The sequence below is a fragment of the Myotis nattereri genome (assembly GCF_964212035.1).
Source record: "Myotis nattereri genome assembly, chromosome: 16".
In the NCBI taxonomy this organism is placed as follows: domain Eukaryota; kingdom Metazoa; phylum Chordata; class Mammalia; order Chiroptera; family Vespertilionidae; genus Myotis; species Myotis nattereri.
The window spans coordinates 12,445,887-12,462,822 of NC_138091.1; the positions used below are offsets into that span (position 1 = coordinate 12,445,887).

The 16,936-nt window shown below is 45.8% G+C and overlaps 1 protein-coding gene across 6 annotated transcripts in view; it reads right to left on the reverse strand.

Annotated features, from left to right (window-relative positions):
* Positions 1-16,936, reverse strand: part of ARHGAP44 (Rho GTPase activating protein 44) — a 208,804-nt gene that overhangs the window by 90,817 nt on the left and 101,051 nt on the right. For 5 of the 6 annotated variants that reach the window (XM_081109533.1, XM_081109532.1, XM_081109531.1 and 2 more), the window contains exons 4-6: positions 14,818-14,894; positions 8,056-8,167; positions 5,058-5,134 (exon numbers count right to left, since the gene is read on the reverse strand). In XM_081109533.1, coding sequence (XP_080965659.1) covers positions 5,058-5,134; positions 8,056-8,167; positions 14,818-14,894 — 266 coding nt within the window. The remainder of the gene's footprint in view (positions 1-5,057; positions 5,135-8,055; positions 8,168-14,817; positions 14,895-16,936) is intronic. The other variant, XM_081109535.1, reaches the window with a different exon arrangement.

Consider the following 16,936-nt stretch of genomic DNA (forward strand, 5'->3'; position numbering starts at 1 on the left):
TCCCACCGTAGGCACTAAAGCAGAGACCTGAAGGGAAGGTAACTTGGCTTTTGAGGGGCCGGTCGTACTGCCAAACACCTCCCTCCAGAGCAAACTGCAACCCCCAAACTCACAACCACACAAGCGGGCTGTGAAGAACCACCAACAGGACCAAGGACACGGGCTTCTATGAGCATCATCTAGAAGGACGTTTGGGATCTGAAACAAAAATAACTGCAGGTCTGAACTGAAGTTTATAAACACAGAAATTTGGAGAGGGACGGTAGAGATTTCCTTACCAAATGGATATACAAGAGAGGATGAACTGAAACTACGAAAAAGTTGTTACATCATGGATTTGAGTCCCCAATGACTTTTCTCTAAGGTCCCAGAATCTACCATTCAGCACAGTACATGGCCTAGACTGACCGTGGCTGTCACCCAGGAGACACCCTGTCTCAGGGGACAGGACAGAAGAGGGAGGAGGCGGTGGCAATGAGAGGCTCTGATGCTGGACACTAGCCTTCTGACCAGAGCTCTGTGCTGGAACTTGGGTTTTCCTTATCCTGGCAAAGCCCAGACGTCAGGGCTAACCACCTGGTCCTCCCAGGAGCACGGTGGCCATGATCCTCCAGACAGTGCGACAGTCGGCATCTCTACAATCATCTGATGTGCCTCCCAAAGTATGGGACTTGAGCACTGTCCCATATGAAGTTATGGGACAGGGGTGATGGGAGGCAATCTTATGTGGCACAGGACGCCGCGGTGAGTCACACCAAACCAATTCTGCGCATGCAGGCTGCTCTGACTCCTCCACACGCACCAGGGAGAGACCTCAGATCTGGGTCAGAACAACTGTAGCAACTTTCCCACTCCTCCCCGGCCCTCACAACAAAGGAGAGCTTCTGGGTCACAGCCTCCCAGAGGCAGCGGGATCTGAAATGTAACAACACCGGCTTTGCTTTCATCCCGTTCACTTTTGTTTACCGGGTATTGGCAGCAAAGGGCACTGCTTTTCAACCTACCACAGTGCTATAAGATTCCTTTGTTAGATAGATTCATTTGGAAAAAGTGGATCAATTTTTAAAAAACATGTAAGCACAGATGGCAAAAATCATTCAGGTGGACTGAAGTCTGGGAAACATTAGAGACACCTTGGTATTTCTGCTGACCGAACCTATTTCATTTTTGCTCTGGGGGACTGCCTATACTTTTCACTGGTCCAGATGCCAAATTCCAATGTCCCACCTGGTGACAGTAGCAGCTTCCTTTCACAAAGCACTTTTATAAAGTCCTGTGACCTCAAAACAACCTCCCCAGGTGAACCCACAAATGTTGTCACTACCTGTCGACAGGTGTGCAGGCTACTCAGGGCGTTTAAGTGACTTGACCAAGGTCATAGGTCTCGATCAGCCGTGGGCAAACTACGGCCCGCGGGCCAGATCCGGCCCATTTGAAATGAATAAAACTAAAAAAAAAAAAAGACCGTACCCTTTTATGTAATGATGTTTACTTTGAATTTATATTAGTTCACACAAACACTCCATCCATGCTTTTGTTCCGGCCCTCCGGTCCAGTTTAAGAACCCATTGTGGCCCTCGAGTCAAAAAGTTTGCCCACCCCTGGTCTAGAAAGTAGGTGACCATGATCTTGGTACTTCATTTCTGGCTCCTGGTTTGTGTCTCTGTCCTACATCTCTCAGCCCAAGTATATCGTTTTTGTTTCTTTTTCTCAAGAAAATTAAAGGAAGATGCGGAGACTATTAAAACTAACCTGCCACAGACCTAAGGTAGAGCCAAATAGTTAATTCCATATTAATTAACTAGTAGCCTGGTGCATGAAATTTGTGCACATTAAAAGGGAATTAATTAGCAGAAATATTTTAATATTGATTTTGCCCTTTCTCTATAATAGAAGCGTGAGAGATGAAAGGAAATTAGTAAAATGTATATGAAAATAATATATAAATTTATTAATAAATAAACAGTAACAAAAGATATAACAGCAACAGAGGCATGATATAAAAATGACAAAAACATGATAAAAACAACAAAAACATGATATAAAAACAACAGTGATGCAAACAATGACTGATAAAGTGATTAAACTTATTCTAATATCTCCCTGCACACCACATTAAGAGTGAAAACACTTTCAGAGTGCTTGACTAATTTCCCTTGTGATGAAGTATTTAGAACTGTAACTGTAACATCATATGCTCTTCAAACTCGAGAGAAAGCAACATATAACTGACCATGTGCGAAAACGGTTCAGGTAGGAATATTCCTACTGTGTCTAGAGTTTGTCCTTGTGATTTATTAATAATCATCGCAAATGCTGGCATCACGGGAAACTGTCATTGAATTAATTTAAATGGGAGGCCAGTGTCAGACGGGGGCAAATCAACTCTTGGAATCAGAACAACCTCTCCCTCTGCAGATCCTGTTACTACTTCAGCTTCAATAATGTTAGGTTATAATCTTTTGATAATAAATCTGGTACCATTACAAAGACCCCATTTACTATTAAGATTTCTCAATAGCATGATGACTGCACCACTTTCAATTTTAATTTATGACACAGCATTCCTGAAGGAGTAATACTATTAAGAAATTTGATGGCAAAATTTTCCTTTTCAGCATCATCTGTTGAATCAATGGAATCATCACTCAAATATGTGTGAAAATCTCCATTGAGTATATCCAAAATGTCTTCATTTAATTTTTGAACGTGCTCATTTTTTTGGAGAAAGAATTGCATGTTTAGATATATTTTTAATATTATCTATAGATATACTATTTCCAAAGGTAGCTTCAATAACAGATCCATTACAAATCACTTCAAAGGGGATTTCAATAATATCCATTCCTAAATGAAAACTATCAAGTTTGCCATCTCCAAGTTTTACTAACCATTCACTATAAGCAGAGTCCTCTGATCTCATATTTGTTTTAAGAGACAACTTTCTGAAACATCCCCAAACATTACAATACTTTAAACTCGTTTGTACTATGGCCGATCCCATAGAATGCGGTACAATACTGAGATATTGTCGAAAATCCCCTCCAAGAAGGAGAACTTTCCCACCAAATACAACATTCAGATTCATAATTTCTCTTAGTAATCTGTCTATGGCGTTTATAGCATGACTGGATGCCATGATGCATTCATCAATAATGAGAAGCTGGGCCTTTTTAATAGTTTTAGCAACTTCACTGTTTATATTGAGTCTAGAAATTGAAGTTTCATTTAATGGAATTGGTCATTTATAATGGGAATGAAAGGTTCTTCCACCGAGAAGTAAATTTGCAGTAATTCCTGTAGACACTGTGGGTAAAACAGTACCACCATAACCTCTAATATAATGTATTAAAACTTTATTGTGGCCGAAACCAGTTTGGCTCAGTGGATAGAGCGTCGGCCTGCGGACTGAAAGGTCCCAGGTTCGATTCCGGTCAAGGGCATGTACCTGGGTTGCGGGCACATCCCCAGGGGGTGTGCAGGAGACAGCTGATCGATGTTTCTCTCTCATCGATGTTTCTAACTCTCTATCTCTCTCCCTTCCTCTCTGTAAGAAATCAATAAAATATATATTTTTAAAAAAATAACTTTATTGTGTGGAGCTGCTACAGTGTTTTGGACAGGTTCAAGCCTTGGCCTGATGAGAGGGCAGTCCTCTCATTGCAATGCGCAAGTCCCAGCTTGGAGGGCAGGGCCCTCCCAGCACAATTACAGCCAACAGCTACAGTTGTAAGCTTGAACCTATGGTCCAAACACATGGCCCCATGTGCTTGAGTGATGTAGGCTTGATAGAATTCAGGTGCATGTAGTTGAGTAGGATTGAAACCCAGGAGAATGTTGTAAACATCTTGGTCACGCCCTTACTTTGCCTCATAGCATCTGCTATAAAATAAAGACACGGCTGTGGGCATAGTCGCTGTCTCTCAGAGAAGCAGTGTCCCACCGAGACCCAGCTTTCATTCTCTTATGTGTCTTTTCTAAGCCTTTCAGCCGCCCTCACTCAGGTTCAACCTTGGCCGTGCTGGCGCAGCACACTTTATAAAGATATGCCTCCATGCTCCGAGGGCGGGTTCCTGCCTCAAACCTCGCCCTTACTGGAAACAGCTCTGGGAAACAGCTCGAGGGAGGGTGCAGCTGTTTCCAAGACAACCCCTGCAGGACTGACTTCCTTCCAGTTGGTTGTTCCTCAGGTCATGATGTTACACCAGGGTTTTTATATAAGTAGATATTCACGACCCTGCATTCTTTCAACTTGCAGACTACAGAAACACATGCATACCATTGTAAAAAATAAAATGACGCACCACCACAACCTGTGGCAGCCACAGTCAAAGCATCGTAAAGCCTGCAGCACCCCTGCTACACCAGGACTTTCCTGGTGGATTCTGGGAGAGAGTGGCACCCTGGAACTTTACTCATAATGGCCGCGGTGTTTAGAGAATGGCTATAGGACAGAGATATCTACACCGTCAGCTTCAGGAAAAGGTGAGTTGGTCCCCAGAACCCAAAATTCGCCCCTCATTACAGACACAACCATCATCCATGCCACTACTCTCCCTTTTCCTCCTACCCCAGCCATGCTGGCCTGCACCCTGCATCCTGTGTACCTCCATCTAATTCCCACCCGAGGGCCGGGCACTGGCTACTCCCACGTGGTGGACAGTGTTGATTCAGAGCTTTGCACGATCACCTCCTTCCCATCACTTATGTCTAAGATCACGTGTCATCTCAGAAAGCCCTCTTCATGTTACCCTAGCTGGTGCTGCCGCCCCCTCACCCAGCATCCCTGCCAGCATTCCTCCGGGTCATTTCTTCATGTGACTCACGGCTGCCTGAGATTGTCTGGTGCGGCTGCTCACCTGCTCAGCTCTCTCCCCCTAACTGGACAACAGCCTCTGTGAGTGGGGCCCGTGGCTCCGCTCACTGCTCTCACCTCCAGTGCCTGCCACACAGGGGTGTCAGTATGCACACAGTCACATACTCTCCTGCCCACAACCCAAAGGTGATCAGTGTTCCTTCGAAGCAGCAAAGATGAAAGCGAAGTTGCCCTACTGTACCTTGTTCGTGAGGAGTCCATGTCCAGCACCAACTTTGCTAAATGTTTCCTCTGTTTTTGAATATTTGGGATTTCCACCTGTGGTTAAAGGAGATGAAACACAGTCAAGCTGAAGCTCCAAATAAATTCTTCAGGAGTGACTGACAAACACAAGTTTGCTAGAGGTCTCCCAACCCTTCTTTTTAGGTCAAATTCCAGAATTCTTTTCCTGACCTAACTCTGCTCTTTCTTCACTGGGCACCTGTAGCAGCCCAGAGCACCTGGGAGCTGTGCCCCCTGCCCTCTGAGGCGTGGCCTCATTCCTGCTGCTACCCTGACGGCAGACGGGCCTCCATCACCTTCCTCTCTACTTGCATGAGGACCGTCGTGGGGACATGAGCAGGTCTGACACGCAGACCTAACTCCACAGACAGCAGACGAAGGGAGCGGCTCAGGAGCCGAGACACTATGGGGAATGCAATGAGGGTATGTTTTTATAGACAGAAGATTTTCCCAAAGTGACTAAGACATCAGCATCCCCACGGCTCTCCTGGGCTATGAGGCGTTCCTCCACAGTGGTGGTTGTGCGGATGCTCTTTTCATATTTTTATTTCTAAAAATGGCTTAACTGAACATTCCAGGGAGGGATTTTGGTTCCAGGCCCAGCAAAATTGGGGCAGGATGTGAGAATTTAAAAGAAAAAACTGGCCATAATTAAACCAAAGTCATCTCAGGCTGTGGCTTGTAGAGGAGGAAAATGTGAGGAAGATCCAGTGTTCTGTGAGGTGCTGTCTATCCATGCTTCTGGGCAGGGTGAGCAATGGCCGAGTGTAAGGACTTCCAATAGGAAGGGAGAGGTGTCCAGGGAACCCCACATCGTCACAGAGCTCGGGGGCTACTCTGGGAGCCACACAGGTGTCGTGGTCACACAAGCCGCCTCGGCCCCTGGCACAGCTGCCCTGGGCACTGCTCCAGGTTGGTTGCAATGTTGGACCACCTTGTGAGGAACAAGGGCCCGGGACAGGCTGGGGAGACCTGTAGCAGGATGGCATCCGAGAAGACTAGACTGGCCCATAGCAGAGCCCACAGCTCGGGTTTCCTCCCGGAATGCTTTCAGGCACTTAGCAATCATTCCCCCAGGCATTCTGTCCCAGGAACAGCAGCAGGGGAGGTAGAGGTGCAGGGGGTGGCCCAGAGAGGAAACCAGACATGGCCAGAGCAGTGCTGTCCAATAAGGTAGCCTCCAGCCTCATGTGGCTACACCATTTTATTTTCAAATCAACAAAAGTCACACAAAATTAAAAGCTGAGTTCCTCAGTCACTTTGAACACATTCCCAGAGCTCAAGAGCCACAGGAGGTAGTGACCACCACCCTGAACGGGTGTGCGGGTGCGGAGGTGTGCAGGTTTCGGGGTATGAGGACATGGAGGTGTGCTGTGCAGAGCAGTGCAGGTCTCAGGGTGTGAGAGTGTGCGGGTGTGGAGCCGGGTAGGTGTGGAGGTGTGCAGGTGTGGGGGGATGATGATGTGAAGGTGTGCTGGTGCAGAGCAGTGTGGGTGTGAGGGTGTGCAGGTGAGGGGTATGAGGACATGGAGGTGTGCTGTGCAGAGCAGTGCAGGTCTGAGGGTGTGAGGGTGTGCAGGTGTGGAGGTGTGCAGGTGTGGGGTATGAGGATGTGGAGGTGTGCTGTGCAGAGCAGTGTGGGTGTGAGGGTGAAGGTGTGCAGGTGTGGAGCCGGGTAGGTGTGGAGGTGTGCAGGTGTGGGGGATGAGGATGTGGAGGTGTGCTGGTGCAGAGCAGTGTGGGTGTGAGGGTGTGAGGGTGTGCGGGTGTGGAGCGGGTAAGTGTGGAGGTGTGCAGGTGTGGGGGATGAGGATGTGGAGGTGTGCTGTGCAGAGCAGTGTGGGTGTGAGGGTGTGCGGGTGTGGAGCCGGGTAGGTGTGGAGGTGTGCAGGTGTGGGGGATGAGGATGTGGAGGTGTGCTGGTGCAGAGCAGTGTGGGTGTGAGGGTGTGAAGGTGTGCAGGTGTGGAGCCGGGTAGGTGTGGAGGTGTGCAGGTGTGGGGGATGAGGATGTGGAGGTGTGCTGTGCAGAGCAGTGTGGGTGTGAGGGTGTGCAGGTGTGCGGGTGCGGAGGTGTGAGGGTGAGGAGTTGCATGGATATGGGACCTTCCCATTGATGCTGGTGGTTCTAGTGCCAGCGCCGGCGCCAGCTGGGCTTTGACCAACTAAAGGCAACTGGGAGGAATGCCAGGGTTCAGGTCAAAGGAAGTCCCAACCATTTCCTGTCTTACTTGTTTGACGCTAGCAAAACTGTCACATAGACATTAAGGTTTCTCGTTAACAAAGCGGTTTATTCAGTGTCCTTCACCGTCCAAGAGAAGAGACCTATGTAACAAACTGCAGGAGGCCTATAGCAGTGATGGCGAACCTTTTGAGCTCGGCGTGTCAGCATTCTGAAAAACCCTAACTTAACTCTGGTGCCGTGTCACATATAGAAATTTTTTGATATTTACAACCATAGTAAAACAAAGACTTATATTTTTGATATTTACTTTATATATTTAAATGCCATTTAACAAAGAAAAATCAACCAAAAAATGAGTTCGCGTGTCAGAGGTGACATAGGTTCGCCATCACTGCCTTATAGGGTCTCGGCCAGGGATCCAGGCCCCTGAGGAGGCTGCGGATCCGTTCATTTCACTGCAGACCTGAGGGGGTGGAGGGCAGGGGGGTGAGGGCAGTGGGGCCCCTGGTGGGGAAGGGGATAATGCTGACAGCTTGCCCCCTCCCCCTGGGACGCCAACGGAGAGGAAAGTGGGCGGGAGAAGGGGCAGCCAACACTGAGGGACTGCGCTGTGTTGGGCAATCCTGACGGCGGGAGTGGCTGGTGGTCACCCCGTGGAAAGCAGCGTCACAGAGCAGGTGAGGGACAGAAACAACAGGAGTGCAGGGGAAAGGCTGCAGGGCCCGCCCTCTGTCCCCCCTCCTCGCTCAGGCCTGGCCGCATCCCCTCCTCACCTCCGCCAGCAAAAACAGGGGCTCGATCACATCTCTCTCTACTTGCAATTCAAAATGAATCAGCTCCTGTGCCAGCTTGTCCTCTGTCTCCCCACAGAGCTTCAGCATCTTCCTGCAACAGAGGAGAAATCCACGCTGCACAGCCCAGAAAGCAGGTCACGGCGCCACACTGCCGCACCTCCTGGCCGGGAACACCTTCATGACAGAGGTGCTAATAAAGCGAGTGCTTTCCATGGTGTCCCTTGGACCAGCTTGCTCTTCCATTACTACTTCTGAAATTATCAATTTTTTAAATGATGCTGAGTGCCTACTATGTGCCTGGGGTAGAGGGAACATGTAGAGAAACATAAGAGAGACGCGGAGAGAACGAGAGCGGAGCCCACAGGCCTACCAAGGACCAGTGCTCCTGCCTCCCCCAGGGCACTGGAGACATTGTTTCCAACAGGCCCTTAGAGAAAAACTCTCCCCAGCCATAAACCTTTCTCCACGCAGGATGGACAGACAAAGCAGGAGTGGAAATCCATTCCCAAGTTATTAATAAGGAGCAAAGAAGAAAAGGCCGAATGAGGGGAAAGTTTTGCCATATTCCTAGAAGCAAGAATACATTTCAAAAAGGTTAATTCCCCCGGACGGCATCCAGGCAGTCCTCGCTTCTCATGGTACCACATTAACTGAAACCCGTGTGAAATGTTTGTACGAATCAACAAGAGGCCAACGTTGTTCTAGGGTTAGTATGCACCTTCCCTACCCTTACTGTACACTTCTCACCAAATGTGTGTGTGCTCGCTTACAGTACGTAACGCATCGCCTACTGTAAGCGTTTACACAACGGTTCCCGCGGAATCTAGCCTCCCGTCACATGCTTTTTAAATTCATCATTGTCTCTGGGGCTTACCCATCATGACACACACAGAATTAGGTCGTTTTGCTGCACAGAGTTCCATTCTGTGAATAAACCGCCATTGATTAGCCTGCCCACGGTCCACGGTGTGTGGCTCTTCCACGCAGCGGCCTGGCGCCTGTGCTTGTGAGTCCCTGCATGTGTGAGGACTGTTCTGTGAGAAGGAGAGGTGTGCGCACCCTTAACCTCACTAGAGGTGCCGATGCAACGGAGAGTCCCACTGCTCTGCCCTCTGGCCAGCACTCGGTGCGGGTAGAAATGTTAATCTCTGCCGCATGGTGGATACAGAGCATTCTCTCCTCCTGGTTTTAATTCCTGTTGCTTGACAGCCTGGCTGCCTTCTCATGTCTTGGGTCCAGCAGGCTCCCTCTTCTGTGAAGAGCCTGTTCACATTCTTTGGAATTTCTGTACCGGGATATGTTATTTGAAGTTATTTGTAGGAGTTCTTTATATACTTACAGATATGTGTGTGGATGCAGAGGGCATTCAAATTCTTTTTCATATCCGCTATAAATGTCAACACCCAGGCTTATTTTTGTACCTTTTTAATGGTGTTTTTGACCTGATTCTTCTGTTACTTGCCTCCATATTTCTAATATTAATTTTTTTCTAATTGTAAGCATTAGTTGTTGACTGTCGAGTATGGAAAATGGGAATTTAGCTGTCTTTACATTTCCCCTCCCTCCATGTATGAATACCACAGGTGCTTAGCACTGCATTTTGCCCCATCTGCCATGGGGAGGAAGGCTGGGTCGTGTAGTGGCCACTGGTTTCTCCTGCACATTGGTTTGTTCTCTCTGCAGTTCATCATCGCCTGGTTTTGATTTCCTTGTTCAATCTTCTACGGACCTGACTGAACCCCAAATCCTCTGCCACTTTTCTAGTTTGTCTCTTAGACACTCAGCTACATTTGATGTGAACAAATTTCATCTTCTTGAATTCCTCTCTCCCAAAGCCGTGTCACTGTAGGCCAGCGGTTGCCAACCTTTCAGACCTCACGGACTACCAGCGGTCCACAGACCACAGGGTGGCGACCACTGCTCCAAAGGTTTCCTTAAACCAGCGGTCGCCAACTTTCGGACCTCACAGGTCACCAGTGGCCCACAGACCACCAGTTGGCAACCACTGCTCTAGGCTGTTTGCCTTCTGCCCCGGGCACAGCTGTCTTCCTGCATTTCCCCCACCATTTCCGGCAGGTTCTCTCTCTGTCCTGAGTGTCCTGTTCCCTACATCCTCTGTCTCCCTTCCCTGGTCACTCCCTCATTACACAGCACATCTTGCTTAGCTGCCTGAGGAACTGTGGGTGGGGCGTCAATTTCTGAGAACTTACTCATCACGACACTGCCCTCCACCCAGCAACTGACAGCTGGGCAGCCTCGGCTTAGCCCGTCAGGCTGCTGAAGGCATGGCTCAATCATCTTCCAGCGCCCACTGTTGCTTCTGGCAAGGCTGGACGCATTCAAATTTGTGACCCTCTGATGTGACGTTTCTCTCTAGAAGATTGCAGAATCTCTGACTTGTCACTCGTGTCCACTACTGAGCGGAAGCCCTGGCCCCGGTGTAATTTTTTCACTGTGTTGGGAGTTCAGCGGCCCTTACGTGTCCTTCGGTCCTCATTCTCTCAGATCATTTTATCATCATCATCATCATCATCATCATCACCGTCCTCCCTTTATCTCCTTCCCTCACAACTCCTGTCACTGAAGCCTAAAACTTCCTCTGCTTTCCCAGCTCTTCTATTTTCTGTCATCGTCTTCTTGCCCTTGTTTCCAAATTTCTTCAACCTCACTTTCCAAACCTACTGAGAATGTCTTATTCTTCATTTCTATCAGCTTGCTTTTGATCTCTGAGTGCTTTTCCCATAAATACTTTTATTCACATCCTATTTTCTATTTAATAGAGGCTTTATTTTCTCTTCTCACTTGAAAATATGTGATAATTTTCCTGAAATCTCCTCCTCTCCCAGGCAATATCTATTTCTTCCTGATTTCACTCTTGTATTATTTCTCCAACTGTTTTGGTGTCCAAGTTTCAAGTGCCTGGTGATCTTCGGTCCTGTCCGTATGTGAGGACAGAGACCAGCATCTTGGAAACTGTGAGCGGAGCTCACAGCTGGGAGCTCATCGGCAGGGTGATCTAGCTGGGCTGTGCGCTGGAGCACTGCCCCCTTCAGCGGCTTCGGGGCTGCAGTTCATTCCCCTGGGGCTGGAGACATGTCACAGAAGGTTCTTCCAGTTCTGTGCTTAGGGAGCAGGAGCCTGAGGGCTGCGTGAGCGGGGAGACAGCTGGAGTCTCCGTGTCCAGCTGCAGCAGCTCACTCAAGTCTCTTCCTGAATAACCGGTCCCCTTACCTGGTGTCCCCAGTCTAGAGAAGCTGTTTTACCCAGAGAATAAAGCTCCACCATTCAGCTGGGATGGGGGTGAGGGGATGAGTCTCCCAGAGGTGAGGTAAGTGCTGGGTTGGAGCAACCCAAGTGGTAGTTGACTAGCTTTACGATCCACAGTCGTAAGTTCCATCACTTCCCTACCCCCAGAGACCCACTGTTCCGACATGCCCGGTGCCACCAATCCTGAGCTGTGTCCACATGTGAAGGAGTAAGTGGGGTTGGCTCTCTGGATAGCCTGCCTTGGGAGTCAGATTTCAGGAACTTGTTAAATCAGTTCCCAATCAATCATGTTTTATAGCTCACAAAATTTTGTTGTTATTGTCTTCTCTCTTGTCTTCCCTCTTGCTTTGGGCTTATGCCGTTTAAGTAAAAATGAATCTCTTTGTTGTAGTAGATTCTGAAGAAAAAAAATTAGATGTGTGTATTCAGTCTGTCATCTTTACCTGGGTGTCCTCTATCCCTTACTCTCAACCGTGTGTGTCATGATTTAGGTGTGACTCTTAGAAAGAGCATATAATGACTTCATTTACCCACCTGACATTCTTTATATTATAAACAGTTGAGTTTTCTCCATTTAATCCCTAATGATTATAAATACATACAGTAGCAACTGTTACCTTCATTTTCTGTTTTCTACTTATTATGCTTTTTTTGCTTACTTTTTTCTCTTTTAGTCCCTTCTATGTTTTTTCTATTTTATTTCCCTTTTTATTCTTTTACCATTTGAAGTTATACATTCTATTTCTATTCTTTTTGTGGTTACTCTAACTTTTCTAACTTGTGCATTTACTTTATATGTACTGTTAGGTCGGAGAGAGCCCAGGATCGGATACATGCAGACATGACAAGATAATGGACTTCCCCTGGAATTTCTCACAGATCAAGGTGCCAGACACAGATACCGGCTTCTCCCTGAATTCACATACCCCCACACAGATAAGATAAGAACTTCGTCCTGAATATTCCGCCCATTCCCTGCAGCAGAGAATTCCTCAGCTCATGTCCCCGCCCCTCACCCAACCGCAGTATAAAAAAAGCGCCCCCCTCCCTGTTGGCGTGAATCCACGTGCCCTGTCCTTGGGGTACGTGGGTCTCCCGGGGACGCAGAATAAACCTTTTACTTTCCTTTCTTTTCTGATTCACTGGACTCTATTTCTTGCGCCGCCTCCTGAGCCACCTAACCTAACATGTACTATCTTTATTCTCCTTCCAAACAATGTAGGAACCTGCAGCACTAATTCCTTTCCAATGTTTCATGTTAATATTTTCTAGTATTTTAGTGTCGCTTTGCTTTCAACTCCCATCAAATTATTATTATGTTTCTATCATTAATTCAATGCTTATTAATATTTACTTACACTAAAGGGTAGCAGAATGTGCCGAAATATGCCACAATGGCATAAGGATTACTTTGAGCTGAAGGCAATTGAGAAGATTCAGATAGAAAATAAGGTCTCTACACCCCCTCCACCCCCCCTTTCCCCACTTGCCTAAAAGCAGAACATAAATTTGTAGAAGTGTCTCTCTTGCCCACTCTACCAGGAAGGACACAGGTAAGTCACCAGAGACAACTCTGGGCTCTTCCCACCTAGAGGAGGCCCCAAAGAAGTAACGAACTTTACTAACGACTCTTATTTTCCAATCGTTTCTCCATATCGTTGCCTTCCCATAATCTGTCGCCCTAGAAACTCAAATTTATTTTCCTTTTTTTTTTTTTGCCACTTCTCTAAATATCATTGTTCTTTTGTTGAGATGCTATATGAGCCCGTTTCAGCCACTCCTTTGAGTTACTAATGGCCGAGTTCTGCACACAGTAATAAAATTTGCATGCTTTTCTCCTTAATCTGTCCTTTGCCAATTTAATTTGCAGAGCCACAGGAGAGGAACCTAAAATACATAGAGGGAAAAAGACTTGTTTTCATTCCCACACCATATTCACTATTTTTTTTTTTCTTTACAAATGCTCTCTTGCTACTTGCATTTCATTCCTGTCTTCTGGACATAATCTATTTCACATGAACTTAACTAGTTCTTTCAGTGAGAATACACAAGCAGTAAATTCTCTAAATTTTTGGCTGAAAATATTGTTGTTATCCCTTTATTCTTGAATAATAATTTAGTTTGTCATAAAATCTTGCATTCCTATATTTTCCCCTCAATACTTGAAGATTTTCCTTCATTATTTCCTGGCATTTATTTTGGCTGATGAATAAATAGTCTGTTATCAGTTTAATTACTCTTTAATATGTAATTATCTTTTTCTCTGCTTAAATGACACTTTTTTTCTTTTTAATAATTTCCAGTTTTATGACAATGTGTCCAAGGATAGATTTCTTTGTGTTGATCTTAATCAGGACTTTTTGTGCTTCTTAAATCTAAAGATTATGTCTTTCATCAAATCTAAAATCTAGAAAAGAAAAATTCAACCATAAACTTTCCCTCTCCATATTTTCTTCTTAGGAACTGCTGCTAGACATCATCCATGCCTTCTCCATTTAATAATGCCTACATCCTCTTCTCTTGCACTTCATCCTAAGTGGTGACTTCAGATCTGTTTTGAAGTTCATCAATTTTTTATTTGAGTGCAATTTTCTGTTTATCATTAATAAGTTTTTATATTATAGTAAGTATAATTTGAATTTTAATAAGTTCTATTATTTTTTCTTTGATTCTGCATATTTTTTTCATATGGTTTGCTTCTTTGGTCAAGGATTATTTTGTCCTTACTTAATTTTTAAATTGAGGCATAATTAACATTATAACATTATATTAGTTTCAGGTATACAACACAATGATTTAATACTTGTGCTTACTGCAAAATGACCACCACAATGGCCTGGTTAACACTTTTCACCATACATAGTTACAACATTTTTTTCTTAAAATATGATTGCTTCAAAAATTTATCCTTGCGCACGGGCCATGCTAATCTTCTATGTATCGTTCCAATGTTAGTACATGTGCTGCCAAAGCACACAATGTGCTTACTTAATTTTTAAATTTCATTTTAAATATAATTGTTTTATATTTTCTTTCAGACTGTCCTATTGTTTTGTTTCTGAGGGCACTGATTCTCCTCCTCATTGTGCCTGAGGAGTCGCTCTCATGTCAATTCTATTTTTAGTTTGTTTTTATTATAAGCTCAAGACCAGCCAGGGTTGCTCTTCTGGGAATCCCATATGCTTTGACATCTGACATTGAGAGGATTCATATCTGCATTTCCTGGAGCCCTAGGGATTTCAATTGTCCGTCAGCAGTTTTATGTTAATTCTCCGCCTGGGAGGTGCCCCACTGCAGGGGCAATAAATATAACTGGGCCTGGGGTTTTGCTTCTCACTGGCGACCTTTCCTTCCTCTGCAGGGAGTCCGCAGCCAGACTGAAGGCCTCCTCAGCGCTCCCCAAGCAGTGCTGGTCCCCTTTCTATGGATGGGGACTTACCTAGATCTGCAAACCCACGCCTGGTGTCACCTTACCCAAGAAGTGTGTCATCTCCCAGGATAGCTGACCCTTCCATCAAACACTGGGCCAGTGTCGTCAGAGGCAATTTTTTCTGAAAGGAAAAAATGGTTGCAATGAAAACTACTTTCAGCATTGCCCGCTTTCCTTAAAACAGCAAAAAGTCAAATACTCACCTAGATTTTACATTAGCTAGGAAACAAAATGACTTTAAAATATGTTTAAAACCTAAACATCTACAGGATTTAATAATGATGGGACAGATTCAGAGATGTCAAAGTTCAGAAAAGTAAAACTGAATTAAATTTGTAAATCTGGAAAAGAAGCCTAAAATTTACATGCTGCATTTTAACAGAAAGTGGGACAGCAGCAAGAAAGAAAGAGAAAAATCTCAAAATTATATTAACAAAGATTGGAGTAATGCCTTAATTTCCCAAAACCAACTCCTCACCTGAAAAGTGTATTAGCCACATTTTATATATGAGGCAGATTACGGTCAAGAAAGAGAGAAAAGCCCAGCCAGTGTGGCTCAGTGGTTGAGCATCAACCTATGAACCAGGAGGTCACGGTTGGATTCCCAGTCAGGGCACATGCCTGGGTTGTGGGCTGGATCCTCAGTAGGAGATGTGTAAGAGGTGGCCTATCACTGATTCTCTCTCATAATTGATGTTTCTATCTCTCTCTCTCTTCCTCTCTGAAATCAATAAAAATATATTTTAAGAAAAGAGAGAAAAAAGTGTTCACATACAATTACAATACAAAGAATGTAAGCTTCCACAAAAAGGCACATTCCAAATAAGATACAGAACAGTCAAGAAGTACATGAACAGATTCTTAACGTCATTAGTAATTAGGGAAATTCAAATCAAAGATACCGCCTTGAGACACCACCTCACACTAGGATAGCTATTCCAGAATTAATAATATATATTTGTAAAAATCAGAAAATGAGTATCGGGGAGCATGTGGAGACACCAGCGCCTATCGCGCTGCTGGTGGAAATGTCCACGGGCAGCACTGGGGAAAGTCTGGCAGTATTTCAATTGGGTGAACAACTGTCACATGGCCCAGCAACTCCACTCTGGGGCAGACAATTAAAAATAACGGAAAACAAACGGTCAGACAAAAACATGTGCCTGGATGTGAACAGCAGCACTGTTCAGAAGGCCAAAGGCGGGAACAGCTCAACCATCACGAGCGAACGAATAAACAAACACGGTGCAGCCACACAAGGGAATATTACTCAGCCATAAACAGGAATGACGTCTTAACACAGGCTACCACCTGGATGAACTTGAGAACATCATGCGAAGTGAAAGGAGCCAGACACCACAGAGCACATATTGTATGATTCTATTATATGAAGTGTCCCGAATAAACAAATCCACAGAAAGTAGATCAGTGGTTGCCGGGGGCTGCGGGGAGGGGAAATGGGGAATGATTGCTTATGAGTATGGGGTTTTCTTTTGGGGTGAGGAGAATGTTCTGGAATTAGATGGTGAGGGTAGTGGCACAAAGTTGTGAATGTACTAAATATCACTGAATTGCACAGTTTACAATAGCTAAAATGGTAAATTTTATGTTGTGTGGGGAACGGGGTGGGGCGGGGGGGAGAAGGAGGAGGGTGGGGAGGAAGAAGAATATTGCTATAGGAGTGCAGTATGACCCACTCCCTCCTTCCTACTGACAGGCCCTCTCCTCCTGAGCCTAACCCACCCAGCGCACACTGACAACGAGGTAAGAGCTGCAAGCAGGTCCTCCAGTCCACACTGCGACACCGACAGCTCTTCCGACAGAAAAAGGCTGAACTGCATCCAGTCCCGAGGCTCCTGCGATATTCCTCGGAGAGCCTCCGCTCTGACTCATGCCCGATCAGTATTAGCAGTGCCTGCCCAGGCACCGCGCCAGTGCTGAGTGAGAGGAGACCGGAACGCACATTCTAGTGCAGGCAGACAAGTAATAAATACAGAAACTATGGAGGAGATCCTTGCAAATAGTTGGAAGCGCTATGGACAAGAGAAAGCAAGAGCTGGATGAAGGGGGTGACATTTAAGATGGTCTGGAGTAAGAGAACGAGTCAGCCAAGCCTCAGGAAGATCTGGAAAAGAACATTCCAGGTAAAGGGAGTGAAAGTGC